General features: G+C 32.8%; 1 protein-coding gene and 1 pseudogene across 3 annotated transcripts in view; both read left to right on the forward strand.

Annotated features, from left to right (window-relative positions):
- Nucleotides 1-17,749, forward strand: part of NIPBL (NIPBL cohesin loading factor) — a 187,243-nt gene that overhangs the window by 117,212 nt on the left and 52,282 nt on the right. For all 3 annotated transcript variants that reach the window (XM_045848349.1, XM_045848348.1, XM_045848350.1), the window contains 10 exons: nt 1,561-1,743; nt 6,034-6,231; nt 6,477-6,548; nt 6,651-6,740; nt 9,322-9,425; nt 12,414-12,500; nt 14,988-15,219; nt 16,001-16,152; nt 16,790-16,870; nt 17,623-17,723. In XM_045848349.1, the coding sequence (XP_045704305.1) occupies nt 1,561-1,743; nt 6,034-6,231; nt 6,477-6,548; nt 6,651-6,740; nt 9,322-9,425; nt 12,414-12,500; nt 14,988-15,219; nt 16,001-16,152; nt 16,790-16,870; nt 17,623-17,723 (1,300 nt within the window). The remainder of the gene's footprint in view (nt 1-1,560; nt 1,744-6,033; nt 6,232-6,476; nt 6,549-6,650; nt 6,741-9,321; nt 9,426-12,413; nt 12,501-14,987; nt 15,220-16,000; nt 16,153-16,789; nt 16,871-17,622; nt 17,724-17,749) is intronic.
- Nucleotides 16,444-16,531, forward strand: LOC123825059 (annotated as a pseudogene).

The following is a 17,749-nucleotide window of genomic DNA, read 5'->3' on the forward strand; positions in this document are numbered from 1 at the left end:
TTTAAAATGAGATGCAGAGTATGTTTACGTTGGTGCTGAAGAAACTGACAACCCAAAGCTAAAGATTTTTTTTTACTTCTACCAGTGTTCTAAAAAGTATACCTCACTGATAAATGACAGTTAAATTAAGAAATCCAATACAAAGAGGTGTTGCATGATTTGAAAATTACACAGATAATTTATATTGAACATTAGTAATATCAGGATTTTCAGGAATGAAATCTTTGAAATATTACCAGCCATGATTATTACCTCTTTGTTGGGTAAAATTATTGCTGTGCATGTCCTTAAAGGACTTGAAGACTAAAAGTTACTGAAATAACTTCTTTATGATGTTGAGTAAAAGTTTTATGAAAAATAAGAAAGGATTATTTTTCCATTGAGATTAATAATGTTTTATATTCTGAAATTATTAATATTGTATATTTCTGAGGCTTTGAAATTGTCTTAATTGGTATCCATTTATTTTTGTCATGACTTATTTTTATTTTTACATTTTCATTTGAATGTTGCAGTGTTAATGTTGATTATAGTCACTAATATTCCCTGCCATAAACCAGTATGGCACTCTTTGCTTCCAGTTCCTAAAATTTAGCAGGTAAAACCTCATTTTTATACTTGCATTTAAAGATTTACATGGGTAGGTAAAGTTAAAATTGTCTTCTTCAGTAGTCATCAAGAATATGTTGTCCTCAAAAACAGATTTCGCTAGTTCTACTTTATTTTTTAGTTCTCAACAGGATGTTATAATTATTTCTTTGTAACAATTGTTTTTGTGTGTATGTGTGTAGGATTAGGTAGTATTATGTTAATAGTTTTTATTGTATTGATATATATTCATCCTGTCTTTACTGTTTCATGGGACAATATGAACTTATTTCATAACAGACTTGCATCTACTATTTTTAGTTGTACATACTTATATTTTTAAATATTTTTGTTCTTTTTATCCTACCTTTCATGTTTCTGTTATTTTCAATTAAATGCATATTTGTTATCTGTTTAAGGAAATTCTCTGTAACGCTAAAGGCATTATTTTGCTTCTCAAATAGACATTAATAGGTAAAAGCGTATAAAACTCTTATTTCATCCACTATATACAGCCACCAGGATCATACAGGAAGACCAGGACATGATAAATGTCCTCAAATTCTTCTCATTTATACTGAGGGATAGCATTGCTTTCAAAATAATGGCTTCAGTTCTCTATAAATTAAATCTAGGTGCTATCAAGAAGGTGAGATGTACCCCCTATCACAAACACACGTGATATAATGGCAGTGGATCTCTAGTTTCAGAAAGGCTTTTCAGAAAATATTATATCAAAAATTGTTGATATAACTACCTATTATCATATTTTTAAAGTTGTTATGTAATGAAATATATATATAACCTGCATTATCAGACTATTATAGTTATAAATATGACTGTTTTATTAAAATACAAAAGTGACTTGGCAAACTTTTGTAAATATTTCCATTTTGTTTTCATAATGGTAATTTAGTTAAAAACTCCATTTTATCTTTAGATTGACATTGTCTTCTTGCCTTTCATTAATAGGTAGTATAGATCAATCAGTGTTAAAAGAATTACCCCCCGAACTCCTGGCAGAAATTGAATCCACCATGCCACTTTGTGAACGTGTGAAAATGAATAAACGCAAGCGTAGTACAGTTAATGAAAAGCCAAAATATGCTGAAATCAGTTCAGATGAAGATAATGATAGTGAAGAAACTTTTGAATGTAAGTATCACATAACTTCATTATTACTTTAGAATTAAAAGGCAGATTAATGTGTTTGTCTCATTTATAATTATTTGGGTTAGCAAGAGTGCAATGATCTTAATTTGTAATAATATAGCAAGATTTTTTCTTTATACGTAAAACATGTATAAAAGATGAGATCAGTTGGCACCAAGAAAAAAAATTTAAAGATGTACAATTAGTGTCAAATAACACGTATGTGTCTATATGCATTTAGCAAACATTTATTGAGCTCCTCCTATGGTATATGCTAAGCACAGAGAATAAAAATGCAAATAAGATGTGACCCATCTTTGAAGAACTTTTCATTCTAATGGGGAAAAATGTAAACGATTGTAGTACAGTGATAATAATAGTAAATCGAGGGTACTGTGGGAGCAAATTGGGTTTCAGGAAATGCTTACTAGAGGAGGTGACACTTGAGTCTTAATGGACACGTAGGAGATAGCCAGGTGAAAAATAATTTAAAACCATACTATTCCTAAATTATGAATGGATTAGCACATTGCTGATTATCTGTGTGGTTTGCACCTGGCTTCTCTTTTTTGCCCAGCTGTGTCCTGGAATTCCTCCCTTGTTTCACTGTTTTCCAGAGCTGGCTTCTTCACTACACAGCTACCTCTCTACAACACTGTGATCACCTGTCTTTGCACTAGACTTGCTATACCTCGCCTGTCTTCCTACTGGTCCACTGAAAAAGTTCTTCTCTTTTATCCCTATCTTCCTTCTTCTGGAGCAAGAGAATTGAGCCTAGCCAAGAGGGGTCAGCAACCTTGTTTGACTTAAACGGCATTCAGTGGAAACAGACTATGGGAGATCTTCACTTGTGTGCCAACTGACTTAGTCATTATGACCAAAAGAAGTGGGAAGACCACCAGTGTGTACTACCTTTTCCACCTAGTGTCCATAGATTGAGGTGTGACAAGCAAGGGCAGGAAGGACAGATGCATGCTGCCATTTTTAAATGTATATTGCTGATGGAAGCGCTTCACCTCCTCCAAAGTTTTTAATCAATGTTCATTTACTCTGATCGTCTTAAAATTGTGAGCTCTTGAGCTATGAGTAGTAGATTATGAATACTGAACAAATCTGAACAAAGTTTTAAAATTGAAATAAAATATATAGCAAAGTTAATCTGACATTTAATTACATGTATGCTTGTTATCATTTGTATTATGAGATGTATTTACATATAGTATATTTCAATGGCTAAAGTTAATAATTTTAGTATAATCAAACATTTTGTTCATTTGGGAATATATGCTCTGGAAAGGGAGAAGAGAAAGGGGATCAGATGGCTCAGAAACTTACTCTCTTTTATATGCATGCTTCTCCTCCCTCTTCTCTATCCCCCAATACATCACCCATTTCTAAAGGAAATGGCTAAAAAGAAGTTAGTTAATTACAGATTGATTTCAAATCACACTTCGACTCTAGTTCATTGAGAGTGACTACCTGCATTACTAAGCTGATGAAAATTCTGAAGCTACCTTACAATTAAGTAGAAATGCCCAAGTGTAAAATAGGGGAGGGAGCCACACATGCCTCATGTTTGTCATCAATGCAGCCACTATTCTTTTTCTTGTTTCTATTATGAGAGCTGTTGTCTTGTCTTAGGGGAGCACAGAGTTTCATATTAAAGCCTTGGATCCCCTTATATCTATGTCCAAATATATTGAAAACTAATATTAGAGACCCTTATCTTTAACCCCTGCTAGGAATAAGAGAAGTTTCTCTGGGTTTTGCTAGAGATCTCAGAACAGATTCCTATTTTTCTTGGTTTATTTCTGTACAGTAACATAGAAAGGTCAGCTCTGGAACCACTGATTTTAGTGATGAAAAGATTCCAGTTAATAATTGACAAACAACTACATTGTCATTATACCTCAGAAAAACAATATAAAGGAAATACAGTGCAATATAAAATATAGAACTAGTATGAACATACATAGGAAGTTTATGCTGCTTTGACAGAGACTTTTAGAAATACAAAGTTTCACTGTAGTTTCATCAAATTGGTTTCCCCAAAATCTAAAACTAAGGAAATAGTTTAGTTGAAGGAGAAGGGGGAAGGATTGAAGGGTAATTTTGAAAGTTAGGTCACACAGATTGGGAAGCCATAGCACAAATACAAGATCTGGGGAAGGAGAGGGGAAGATATAAGAAGCTAAAGAGGGATATAGGAGAAATTTGTATATGAGAATAAATTCTGTTTTGTGTACTCACAACCATAAACCTACTTTTGTCCCATCTTTTGTGGTAAGTCCCTCCCTGCTTCCAGGGTAATGAGGCAAACTGAAGGAACAAGCCAGTTATAATGCATTAGGGTCCTGATAGCCTATTGCAACACTTACTGTCTCATAGAGGTTGGTTTTTTTTTTCTAATTTCCATTCCATTTTCATCCAAACTGCCTAAAGTTTAATGAATTTTAACAAAAGTTTTCAGTGCTTAAAAATTACCACCAATACAGCATATTATATATACTTGCTAAAAACTGTAAGATTTTTCAAGCATTTCTCATAGACTCGACTGCTTGAAATATATTTCTTATGAAATTAGTTAAAATTCAGAAAGACTGAGTAGGTCATATTTGAGATCATAGACCAAGCAGTGAATGGTATCCATAAAGGACCTGTTTCTCTGACACAAACACACATACACACCCCTATTTACATTTTTATATAAGGCAAGCTGTCATTAAGAGTATATATTAGGGCATATCCTAATAATAAAGGGAAGAAATTTTACCTCTTCCTAATGTTTTATAGTCAAATTTATGCCTAATCATGAAGAAAATCACTGAAGGTTTAAGTATACCCATTTACATTTCACCTTTTTTTTAAATGAATCATCTTGCCCTGTCAAGCCTATGACCACAAAGAAAAGGAAACAAAATTATCTTTTTCTGTCATACTGTCAGTAGATTGGACAGAAGGGTCAAGAACTAGAAACTGAATTAGATTGTTGAATAGGAATAGCTGGGGTGGCATGTAAGGGTAAATTAACCAGGGTATAGACATTGATTATCCACACAGGGACATGGGTACAAGAATACGTAGAGTGCATGGGCCAAAGTTTGGCTTCCTTAAATCTAAACCAAGTAGGGGACTCAAGTAAGAATTTTGTCTTAAGTATTTGGGTATTGATCTTAGTTAGGGAGTCTGAAATAGAAGCCAGTTATAAGAAAGCAAGGGAGTCCAATTTAGATGAACAGACTAGAAAGTATTTCATTGTCAACAAGTGGTCACAACAACAACCAGTGTATGATCCCAAGATGTAGGACACATCAGTTCTCTATCTTAGTTTCAACTTGGTGGTACTGCACCCTAGAGCAGGTATGATAAATATTTGTCACTTCTACTGCCCTCCATCTCTCAGTGAACAGACATTTCTAATGAGTCTTTCTTACTGAAATATGATGCTTTGTCTCAGAATTATTCTCAACATAATGCTCTAGAAGGCTATCACCAGTTGATCAGAGTTGATGTGTCAGTGAAATCCGTTTGCCAGTTCTGCCTAAAGGCTTCTGTCAGTACTGGTGATTTTAGCAGATGTTTAGACCTCTAGAAGGATGGAGAAAGGATTCAAGGGTAACATATATGAACATGCTTATGTAGCATGCATAAGCTGAAAAGCTTTTCTTTTTGGATTTAAGCAAGCATACTGTTGGAGAACTTAAATCAGTGTATATGAGTATTTACAACTATATGGGTTTATTCTATCTCTGTAGGCTTGTGATGTTAGGTTATCAAAGTCTATTGAATTTATAGCTCAGTTGTGGGCCTAATTTGGCTGCTAATTGATTGTATACATGGTTACTCATATTCTGTAATATTTTCAGTAGTTTACTTTTTCCTTTATACCCTGCTCACCATCAAGAATCCACATGCTTTAAGATGTTTCTGTTTTCATCCAAACCCTAGATGAAGATTGCTTTACATGCCTTAATTAATCCAAAAGTTTAGATATTATCTTTACTGACACTGAATGCCTCTTTGAAATGAGCACTGTGGTTTAATTCAGACAACATTCATATCTGTATGTATTATAGTAAACCAAATTCATGTAAAAATCTTTAACTCTAGATAGCTAAAATAAGTGATAACATTTCTATACCCTAATTTATATTTCTGGTTAAACAGAATGACTCAGAATTTCCTCGTTCCATACATGTAGATTTTTTCCCCCAGGTGGTTCATTTTTAAAGTACAAGTTTGAATACTATTTTTAAATGAGGTAAATTATTTGTCATGGGGATTTGCTTCTAGCCTCTAGGAAGCGACATAAAAAAGATGATGATAAAGCTTGGGAATATGAAGAGCGTGACAGAAGAAGCTCTGGGGATCATAGGAGAAGTGGCCACTCTCATGAAGGAAGAAGGAGTTCTGGTGGTGGTCGTTACCGAAACCGAAGTCCATCCGATTCTGACATGGAAGATTATTCTCCTCCTCCCAGCCTTAGTGAGGGTAATTCATCAGTATCAACAGATACGTTACATAAGCCTATTTAAATTTAGGGCTTTAACTCTGAAGAATAATTGATATTTTTATGACTTAGTTAACAATAATTTTTAATCAAGACAAAAGTGTATATTTAGTTTGGACTGGCAATGATATGTTTAAGTATTTGATTAATGGAAGAAACCAGAAACAAATGGAGACATTTTAAGTTGTCATTCCTGCATTTCAGTATTTCTTTTTGTTCCTTTTAGTTGCTAGAAAAATGAAGAAAAAGGAAAAACAAAAGAAGAGAAAAGCTTATGAACCAAAATTAACACCTGAAGGTAACATTTTAGTTCATTAGTTTTTATTCATATTCTTCAACTTCCATTTTCTATTTGGAATGTGGATATATATAATAAGCTTTTTCTTTTCCTGTGTTGCAGAAATGATGGATTCTTCAACTTTTAAGAGATTCACAGCCTCAATAGAGAATATTTTGGATAATTTAGAAGATATGGATTTTACTGCATTTGGTAAAATAATTTTTAAATATATTTGTTTATCTCTATCTTTAAATCAGTTTAAAATACTATATTTATTTACCTATGTGCCAGTTACTAACTCTAGTGGATTCAAAGGCATGGTCTGTGTTTTCAAGAAACTTAAAATCTAACTGTGGAGTCAAGTCCAGTCCATGTTATTATGCAACTGAAAACTTGAGTATAAAAATCAAGTATTAAATTAGTTAAGTATTTTTCTGACTGCTATAGCTCAGTGGATTGAGCACAGGCCCACAAACCAAAGGGTCGCTGGTTCAATTCCTAGTCAGGTCACATGCATGGGTTGCAGGCCAGGTCCCCAGTGAGGGGCACGTGAGAGGCAATCACACACCGATGTTTCTCTCTTTCTCCTTCCCTTCCCCTCTCTCTAAAAATAAATAAATATCTTTAAAAAATTAGTTAAGTATTAATAGCTTCTCAAGAACCCTGAGAGTATAGCTTCCACGAGTTAGAGTAATTAAGGAAGTCTTTGTGCAGATGAGACTTGAACAGGCCCTACACAAAGAGGGAAGCTATAATAATATGAACAAAGATGTAAAAATAGGAACCCATTCCTCTATTAATTTATTCTAATACCCAATGTTTATTGAATAGTGTTTGTCAAAAGTATGTTAAGTGCTGGAAATGCAAAAATAAATACCTCAGCCCCTGGCTTTAACTACAGTAAGTCCTCACTTAATGTCCTCAATAGGTTCTTGGAAACTGCAACTTCCGGCAAAATAGTGTGTAATGAAACCAATTTTACCGTAGGCTAGTTGATAGAAAAAGAGTTAACATCCGGTGGCAAATTTTTGGTCACAAAAATGTCACCAAATTTCTAAATAAAGACCCAAAATGCTTCCACCATTAAACATTGAAATAAATGTGAGCTATATACAGATTTAAGAAAGATTAATAAAAACAAGTATTTTCCAGTCAGCTCATTCCAGTTTAGGAATGCAGGTGGTTGGAGTCTGTCCCAGCAGCTCAAGGCACAAAGTGGGACCAGCCCTAGATAGGATGCCCTTCCATTGCTGGGCATATTCACACACACCCACACTCACTCAGACTGGGACATACAGGCATGCCGATTAACCTAATACGCACATCTTTGCAATGTGGTAGGAAACCCTAGTGCCCAGAGAAAACCCACATAGATATGGGGAGGACATGCAAACTCCACGCAGACAGTGGACCCAGCTGGAAATCAGTTGTCTTTTTTTCCTCATTAATGTTATACAAAACAACGAAGAACAAAATGAAGTTATTCAAGGACCTGCTATAATACATAGCTAATCTAGAAAACAAAATAGTAAACCAATTAGAATACAATAGAATTAATGTAATAGTCATATATTTTATAATATGTGGAGATCATAGCTATTAAAATGTTAAATTGAAAATATTAAATTTATATAAAAATACGGCTCACAGTGTTTAGAGCTACTCAACAATTTTATACCACCTTCAGCTGGTACAAACACTAGTGCCTAATTTATACATAAGCCACATGGCATACAAGCAATTTTTATATGAGTTTATCTGTTTGAAAAATTCATAGAAAGTACATTACTCTTTATCTTGAAAGTATTTGTATTGTGACAGTTACTTGCCTAAGTATCATGAATGTTTTTTTCCATTAAACTGACTGAAGTGTCAGTTCATTTCTAAAACTTCCCATTGTGTGCTGAGAAACCTTTGTCTTCCATGTCATTTGAGATCTCAACAGGAAGACATGTGGCACTATCAAGTGAGGATAATTTGAGGAGGAGTTATTTACAGAGAGATCAATTACAAAAGTGGGGGCAGAATAGTGTTGGAACCCAGGGTTTATAGACATGGAACTGTTATCATCTCTACACCCAGAGGTACATGGCTAAAGAGAACTTACTCAGTAGGGAAAAGGAGTAGAGTAAGCTGCCTTGATAAAAGCAGTAACCTTTTGGTCAGAGGACCAGGGCAACTTAAGGAAACCTTTCAAGGAAGGAGTCAGGGATATAAACACCCTAACCTTTACTCACCTTCTCTTTGATCTTCTGACAGGGCATCTCACTGCCTATAAACCTAAGCAGAAGCCGGTGGGCATGGGAGACTGTTGATGTCTGTACAGATTAGTCTCCTAGGGAAAAGAGTTTGGCTGAGGGTATATTCAAAGTTACTAAAGATAAGATAACTTATCTCCTCTTCCCATCTTAGTCACTGTCCTTTCATTCAGGGTTTGCTTGAGATCTACAGAGTCCTCTTAGGTTATTGTTTAGTTGTTTTGTTTTGTTTTAAGATTTTATTTATTTTTAGAGGGGAGGGGTGGGAGAAAGAAAGGGAAACATCAATGTGTGGTTGCCCATCATGCACTCCTTACTGTGGACCTGGCCCGCAACCCAGGCATGTGCCCTACCTGGGAATTGTACCAGTGACCCCTTGCTTCGCAGGCAAGCACTCAGTCCTCTGAACCACACCATCCAGGGCTGTTTAGTTTGTTTTAGAAGTGTTTGTTCAGAAATTTTATTAAAAAGTTAAGCTTACAATTTTTAGCTATTTCTTTTACCTAAACTGTTTGTTTGATTTGGTTTTTCAGGTGACGATGATGAAATTCCTCAGGAACTACTCTTAGGAAAACATCAACTTAATGAACTCGGCAGTGAATCTGCTAAAATTAAAGCAATGGGTATAATGGATAAGGTATCTCACTAAAGTAGAATTTATGAATTTACTTAATATCTAATGTTTAAAGTGTACAGAGTAAATTGCAAAGTTACATAAAGTAAATACTAATGCAAAGAAAATTCATGGTTGCTTCTGAAAGTCTAACTGAATTCTTTCTTTTTTTTTAAAAAACCTTGAATCAAAGAAATATTCTGCACATTATTCTAAAGAAAGTCCTTTCATTGAAAGCCATGGATCTCTTCGTGTTTTTATTTTTTTTATTGTCTCAAAAATTTAGATTATTTACATGCATTTATAAACTAAATTTTTCTCTGGCATTTGCTTTAATCACTTACAGTTGTGAAAGAGTAAAGCTACGGTTTCAACACATTAAGTCCATAGGCTCCTTGCTGTAGGCTTTATAATCTGTGAATTGTCTTTCCTAGGAGCTCTCTGTTGCTCAGTAGTTTCATTGCACTGATGGAATAGCAGGATATTTTTTTATTGTTAATAATTTGAAACAATAGTGACAGCATCAAGGAATTGCTTCCTATAATCTTTATGAGCCACCATTCACCCCCTAAACTATTGCATGATTGCTATGCAAATAAAATTTCTAGATGAATCATCTCTTTTCCTCTTCTAATTAGTCTCCCTCTTGCAGAAAATTATCTACTCTAGGTCTTAAGTTTCCTAGTCTGCAATTTAGAGGTAATGATTTGTTCTTCAAGAATAGTAAAAGAATTAATCAAAAATTGTGTTTGCCTGTAGAGTTTATTCTAAACAATTTAAACTTAGTTTTCAATTTATCATTTTAAAGTAGTCTGTAAAATATTTTGATATTTCACAAGGTTAAGATAATCAGTTATTTATTTTATATTCATTTATGTATTGCCTATTACCAAATAATAAATGTGCCATAAATTTGATGTTTTTCACTAAGCTGTAATTGACATTTAACATTATATTATTTTCAGTTATACAACATGATTTGATATTTGTATGTATTGGAAAATGATCACAATATATGTAAATCCAGTTAACCTTCATCATCACAATACAGCTTATTTTTCTTGTGATGAGAACTTTTAAGTTCTACATAGCAACTTTCAAATACACAGTTGACCCTTGAACAAAACTGGTGTGAACCGTACAAGTTCTCTTATACATGGATTTTTTTTACATAAACACATTTCCTTGGTATATTCAGGTTTCACATCCTTGAATCAAAAACAGTATTTTAACACTCCCAACCTTGGGTCAGAAATACTCTTTTCAACCACAGTTTGTTTAATTCACAGATGTGAAAGACGGACTGTAGTTAAGTTTGGGGGGAGTCAAAGTTATACACAGATTTGGGACTGCACTGTTGTGGGTAGGCACCCTTAACACTCACGTTGTTCAGGGGTCAGTTATACAATATGATATTACTAAGTACAGTTACCATGCTATATATATTACATTTCCAGGACTTATTTTTTATCCTAAAGATGAAAATTTGTACCTCTTGACCACCTTCACCCAATTTGTCCACTCCCACCTGTGACATCCATCAGTCTCTTCTCTGTTATCTATGACTTCAGTTGCTCGTTGTTGGTTTTTAGATTCCAGATGTAAATGAGATCATACATTATCTGTCTTTCTCTGTCTGACTTGTTTCTGTTAGCATGCCTTCACAGTCTATCCATATTGTCACAAATGGCAAAATTTCCTTATCTTAGGGCTAAATCATATTTCGTTGTACATGTATGCTACATTTTTTTATCCATTCATTGTTGGACACTGATTGCTTCCATGTCTTGGCTACTATAAATAATTCTGCAATGAACATGGGATGTAGATATCTTTTCTGAATTAGCGTCGTCATTTCTTTCAGATACATTGCTGGATCATATGGTAGCTCTATTTTTACTGTTTTGAGGAACATCCATATTGTTTTGTATAGTGGCTACACCAATTTACATTCGCACCAGTAGTGTAAAAGGGTCCCCATGAGTTTGATTTTTAAAGACAGCCATCACATAGTTAACTGAGAATTAATGTGCTATTAGTTTTCATTGCTATTACTATGTGTAGTGAGGGTATATTGATATATTTTGTACATAGGAATATGGCATCAGATTTCTGAGGGGCCATTGCCAATTTTAGGTTTTAATTCATAAGTTCCACAATTACATGTAGCTAAGAATATTCTTTTTCAAAATTGAATTTGCTGAGTATTTTCAAAGCATCGAAGGTTTACCAAAAGTCACACTAGTTTAATCTGTTGTTGAATATCTAAAGCAGTATGCCAACATAAATAGTGAGAATATATTTGTGTTAATTACTCTGTTTGATCCTCCCATTTGACTCTTCTGGCTGATTTGGTTGTGAGTCCTAGCTGTGTGCTAGTAGTCTAAGAGACCTGTTCAATCAAAAGAATGTAAATATCAGTTGCTTCCTATCTGAACTTCTAAATCAACTAATTTTTTTTAAATAGAGGAAGAATCTTTGTAATAAATAAAATAGGAGATATTAAAATAATAAGATTTCTACTAAATAAAGCAGTGTTATTTTACATTTGTAACTCTTAAAATTGTATGCTTCTGTTATTAAAAATAACAGAATTTTGGGGTTGTAAGACATTTGCTGAATAATATTTTAATATGGGAACTATGCTATAATGAAAATGACAAATCTTGTGTATGTGTGTTTCACATGCATGTTCACTGTCACTGGCACAAAAATGGGGTGCCAAGCATTAGAGCAAACTTAATCTTGACTAGCTGTGTAGTTAAGGGTTGAGTTAGAAACATGCATGTACCCATTCTGTATTTGTTCTCCCATCATTCAGAACAAATGATTGATTCTCTACGTAGTTCAGACTTGAGGATTTAAGTAGGAAAGTTTCCTTTCTGTTCTTTAAGAGGGTGGTAATATTATATGCTCCATAGCCTAACAGGGATAATTGTACAGAATGTTTCTTGAATAATTAGTACTTTTACCAATGATGGATAAAAGCATTTATAAATGTTGCTGTTTCAGCTTTCTACTGACAAAACTGTGAAAGTCCTAAATATCTTGGAGAAGAATATTCAAGATGGGTCAAAGCTTTCTACTTTGTTAAACCATGTAAGTGTAAGATCCATACTGTTTTTATCCTTAACTGTTGTTAAGATATATATTTTTTTATGGGAACTTTGATTTATAGGGAAAATTCCAAACTTCATTTCAGCTTGTTACCACCATTTACTAGTTAGTCATTAGCATTGCTGCCAGAGTTGCACTTTTAAAAATTCAAATTTGATTGTACACATTATTAGTTCACAGCTTTGACATAAAGTATGAAAAATAATGACGGATATAAATTCATTTAATTTAAAGGACTGTTCTTTTGTATTATGCTCTTCCTTGTGTAAGTGTATGAGTGTGTTTACAATGTCTTTTCATTTAAGAAGTAAATGATAGAGGGCAGTAATTCTATTGACCTTCCCTGGAAAATTAGTTAGAAATTTTACGCTGATTTCCTAATGTATCCTAAAACATTAATTCTTATATGCCATTTTTATACTTAGCTCAAATGGTTGTCGAAAGGTTTAAATAAGTCAATTCATGTAAAGTGCTTAACAATGTCAGGCATGTTGTAAGTTCTCAGTAAATGGTAACTGGAACTGTTACTACATTTTAGTTTGTTTATATCAAAAGCACTTGCAACATGGTGCAGTGGTTTATGAACCAATTTAAACTACATTGCCTGGGATCTGCCTTCTTAGCACTATAGCAGACATTCAAAGTCATATGTGCACTCAAATTGATCTTGATATCTCTTTTGTTAATGAATAGAAACATTGATGTTTGTAAGCATTTAATATAAGAGGTAAAAGAATTGGGAAAAGTTTTGAATTAATGAATATTCATTTTAAAAGCCTGATTTCAAAAAACAGTATATTTATTTTAAAAATTTTCCAAAACAACTTGGGCCCTGGCTGGTGTAGCTCAGTAGATTGAGCGCAGGCTGTGAACCAAAGTGTCGCAGGTTCGATTCCCAGCCAGGGTACATTCCTGGGTTGCAGGCCATAACCCCCAGCAACCACACATTGATGTTTCTCTCTCTCTATCTCCCTCCCTTCCCTCTCTAAAAACAAACAAACAAACAAACAAACAAACAAATAAATAAATTTCCAAAACATAGAAAGCCCAAAAAGCCCATACTCCCATCCATCAATAACTACTGTCAACATTTTGGTACATATACTTCCATTCTCATATGTAAATACATACTATGTATATTTTGTACATGTACTGGTATTTATCTTATGAGGGACATGTTCTTGATGTTTTCAGAAGCCACAGGATTGCTAAGTGATGTACATGGAATAAAAAATTATAGAAAAAAATCTGAGGTTGTATTTCACTGGCTTATTAAATATATCCATATTTTCCAATTCCTCCTCTCAATTAGTTTTTGAATGATAGAAACAAAAAGTTTAGACAAACCTATAGTGGTAGTATGCTCCATCTTTACAAGTTTTTTTAAAAAGTTTAACAAGAAGTTGTGATAAATATCATCAAGAATCTAGAGTTCTGGAGAGCTAGCTGATTCAGTCTTAATAAAATTATTTTTATTTCTGAAAACCTTAGCACTATTTAATTTGCTTAATGTTTGGCATGAATGATAAACCTCTTTAACAGACTCTTCCAAACAGCAATTTTAATATCAAAAAAAGCTGCTACCTTATCTTACTTTAAAGTGGGCATGTAAGCAATAAAATGAGAGAAAGCTGGAGAGTTAGGAAAAAGGTAATCAAGTTTTTAGGCATTAAAGATTAGAAAGCCCTTCTCGGCTTTACTTTATTTATAAAGTAAAGCTCTTCACTACAAGTAAGATTAAAAGTACCCCATCCCAATTGCTATACAGGCCACTGATGTATAAATTAAAGTGTGGTCTTCAGTCAGTTGTTGAATTATTCATTTAAGAAAATAAATTATGTTTTCAGTAGTATGCATAATCATTGCTTTTAATCTCAGTTTCAAAAATGCAGTGTTGTTGGAAGAGAGGTATTGGAATGATAGTAACGTTTTACTACTTTTGAGTAAGGCTCTATCTTTTGTTATTGTTAATTTTTGCTTTGTTCTCACAACCGCAATCAGAGTTTATAAAGTTCTTTTGACTATCATAATGTTTATACCCCAAACACAAAATTAATGTATATAATTACAGTCTTTAGCTAAAATCTTAGATGTAGATACAGTATACAGATAAAGGTAACTATAACTTTATCATTGGAATATCATCTAGTGGTGAAATTAAGAAACAGTATAATGTTGAAACATAGCAATATTAGTATTTATACTTCATTCCTAATGTTTTTAAAGAATATACACACATCAAAACTTACCATGTTTTCCACCTGTGAAAATCAGTTATATCATAATGGGTTTTTTTTTATATTTTGTTATAAATATGTTTAATTTCATTAACAGTGTGCTATTTTATAGGATAACGATTTACCAGGTTTATTTACCAAGTTTTATGTACAAAAAAAGTTTGGTATTTTATATTTTTATATTTTAAGTTGTAAATATGTTTAATTTCATTAATAATATGCTGTTTTATAGAATAATGATACTGAAGACGAAGAAAGGTTATGGAGAGACCTTATTATGGAGAGAGTTACAAAATCAGCGGATGCCTGTCTTACAACCATCAACATTATGACATCCCCTAACATGCCAAAAGCTGTATATATTGAGGATGTAATTGAAAGAGTTATACAGTACACTAAATTTCATTTGCAGAATACACTTTATCCTCAGTATGATCCTGTTTACAGATTAGATCCTCATGGAGGTTAGTTTTCCCTTTTATATTGATAGTTTTTTAGAATAATATCAAAATTACCTATTGTATAATTTTACCCTGTTGGATGGATCAGAATGCAGTGACTTAACATGGCATAAAAATTAGATTACATAGAATGTAATAAACACTGCCTTTGATTTGACTATAATATAAAGCTTAGTTAACTCAGTGTTTGTTCAGTTATTTCTTTAGCACCTATTCATGCATAATAAAGGAGTTTCTACTGGTCAGGGAAGAATCCCAGATAACACAGCTTCTGGTTCCATTTATCAGTTTCCCTTAATTTTACCCAACATATTAGTCTACAAAAAGGATTGATTCAGGATACTTATTCTTTCTTTTATTTCTAACCTTTTATAAATGAGCAGTGAAATGGTTAACATGTATATGGTTGAAGAGAGGAGGACAAACTTGGTTTCTGAATAACCTACATTTAGTTACCCATTTAATAATTACAAATTAACTTAAAGGGAAATAGGAACTTACTATCTCATAATCTTAATGATTAATAAAATAAAAATAAAGATGAAGTAATATTTTAAATCAAGAATTTAATAGCCACTGAAATGTGCCATACAGTGCTGTTAAAATAATGTTTACTATCTAACTAAACATACCTAGAGTAATTTTCTCTTTTAATAAATATCCAGCTTTATTTACCAGATTGCTATGTACAAAAAAGTGTATTATTTTAATTCAGAAAACAATTGTATTGCTATTTATTAAAAGTTATTAAAAGTTTATATATTTCTTGTTTTGAATTTTTTAGGAGGCATATTAAGTTCAAAGGCAAAACGGGCAAAGTGTTCTACTCATAAGCAGAGAGTAATAGTAATGCTTTATAATAAAGTTTGTGACATTGTTAGCAGCTTATCAGAATTGTTAGAAATCCAGCTTCTGACAGATACAACAATTCTTCAGGTAAGTTATTTTGAAGCATTTTTATATTCATAGACCAAATGGTTTGAAGCATTTTTATATTTATAGACCAAATGGTTTAATTAAGTTCAGTGTAACCTTTAATTCATTTGATAATACTACCAACACTGTGTTAATTATTTTTTATGCAAAGTATATATCTTAAATTGAAATAAATTGCAGGGAAGTTGTAAATAGAAACATTTTGTGTAGAAGATAGGCGAATGGATGTAGTATAAATTCAAAACCCTAATTCTTTGAAAGATACCATTTTCTTTAAAATATGTCAGGACAAAGACTAAACTTTCAGGGATCATTTCTATAGTTTGTTACTAAAATATGTCAGGACATTTTTATCTAGAATGGCAGCAATGTTTTTTGTCTCTTTATATTTCTGTGACATTTGTCAATCTAAAAGGTGGAAATTAGAGGAATTGCAGCTGTGAAGTTAGGTATAGGCTAATATGTTTGAAGATGAAAGGGATCAGAGAAAGAACTAGGTGCAGATTAATGAGGGGAAGTAAATGCCCTCTCAGTGTTTTGTAGTAAGTTTGAGAATGTTTTAGAATGTAGTGAGGTGGGCTGTTACTGAAATCAACTAGAGATGTATACTAATTACTCTTTATGTGTGTGTGTGCAGGTATCATCAATGGGAATAACACCATTTTTTGTGGAAAATGTCAGTGAACTACAATTGTGTGCCATTAAGTTAGTCACTGCAGTAAGTATAATTAATTCATATTTTTAGTTTATCCCCCAAGAAGAATATTGATAACATTTAATCCAAACTTATAAAAATTAATGCAGATTTGAGTTTTCCATAGACTCATTTCAACATAAAAACTGTTTTAGTTTTAGTGCTTAGGTTTTAAGCACTTCTAAATACTTAAAAATATTTTAGTTAGCGTCCTGGCTAGTGTGGCTCAGTCAGTCGGAGAGTTGTCCTGTAGACCAAAAGGTTGCAGGTTTGATTCCCAGTCAGAGCACACATCCAGGTTGTGGGTTTGATCAGTCGTCCAGGCACATAGGAGAAAGCAACCAGTTGATGTTTTCCTCTCACATCGATGCTTCTCTCTCTCTCTCTCTCTCTCTCTCCCCCCTGTTGCCCTCTTTCTAACAGCGATAGAAAAAAATGTCCTTTGTGAGGATAAGAAATAAAATATATATATTTTTTAGTTGGTAATCTATAATATTTTCTATAAAATCATAATTGTTTAAAATCATTTAAATCTTTCTGTACTCTGACTCCTATGAGAATGTTATTAATCATAGAAAAGTAGGTTATTTCAGTCACTGCTATTGAAAATGTTGAGAACATTTTCATTTTAAATGAAATGTTTTATATTTCATTTTTAATATTTTATATTTTATCTATTATATTTTTGTATATTTTTATCACATTGTAGTATCATTTTTATTTTATTTCCAAATAATTATAAAAACCTTAATTTGGAATCTTATAACACTAAACAGGTATTCTCAAGATATGAAAAACATAGGCAGTTAATTTTGGAAGAAATTTTTACTTCACTTGCAAGATTACCAACCAGCAAGAGGAGTTTAAGGAACTTCAGGTAATTATAGCAAAGGTCAAGTATAA

This window comes from Phyllostomus hastatus, unplaced genomic scaffold (genome assembly GCF_019186645.2).
Source record: "Phyllostomus hastatus isolate PE091 unplaced genomic scaffold, TTU_PhHast_1.1 phas_contig_58, whole genome shotgun sequence".
In the NCBI taxonomy this organism is placed as follows: Eukaryota; Metazoa; Chordata; class Mammalia; order Chiroptera; family Phyllostomidae; genus Phyllostomus; species Phyllostomus hastatus.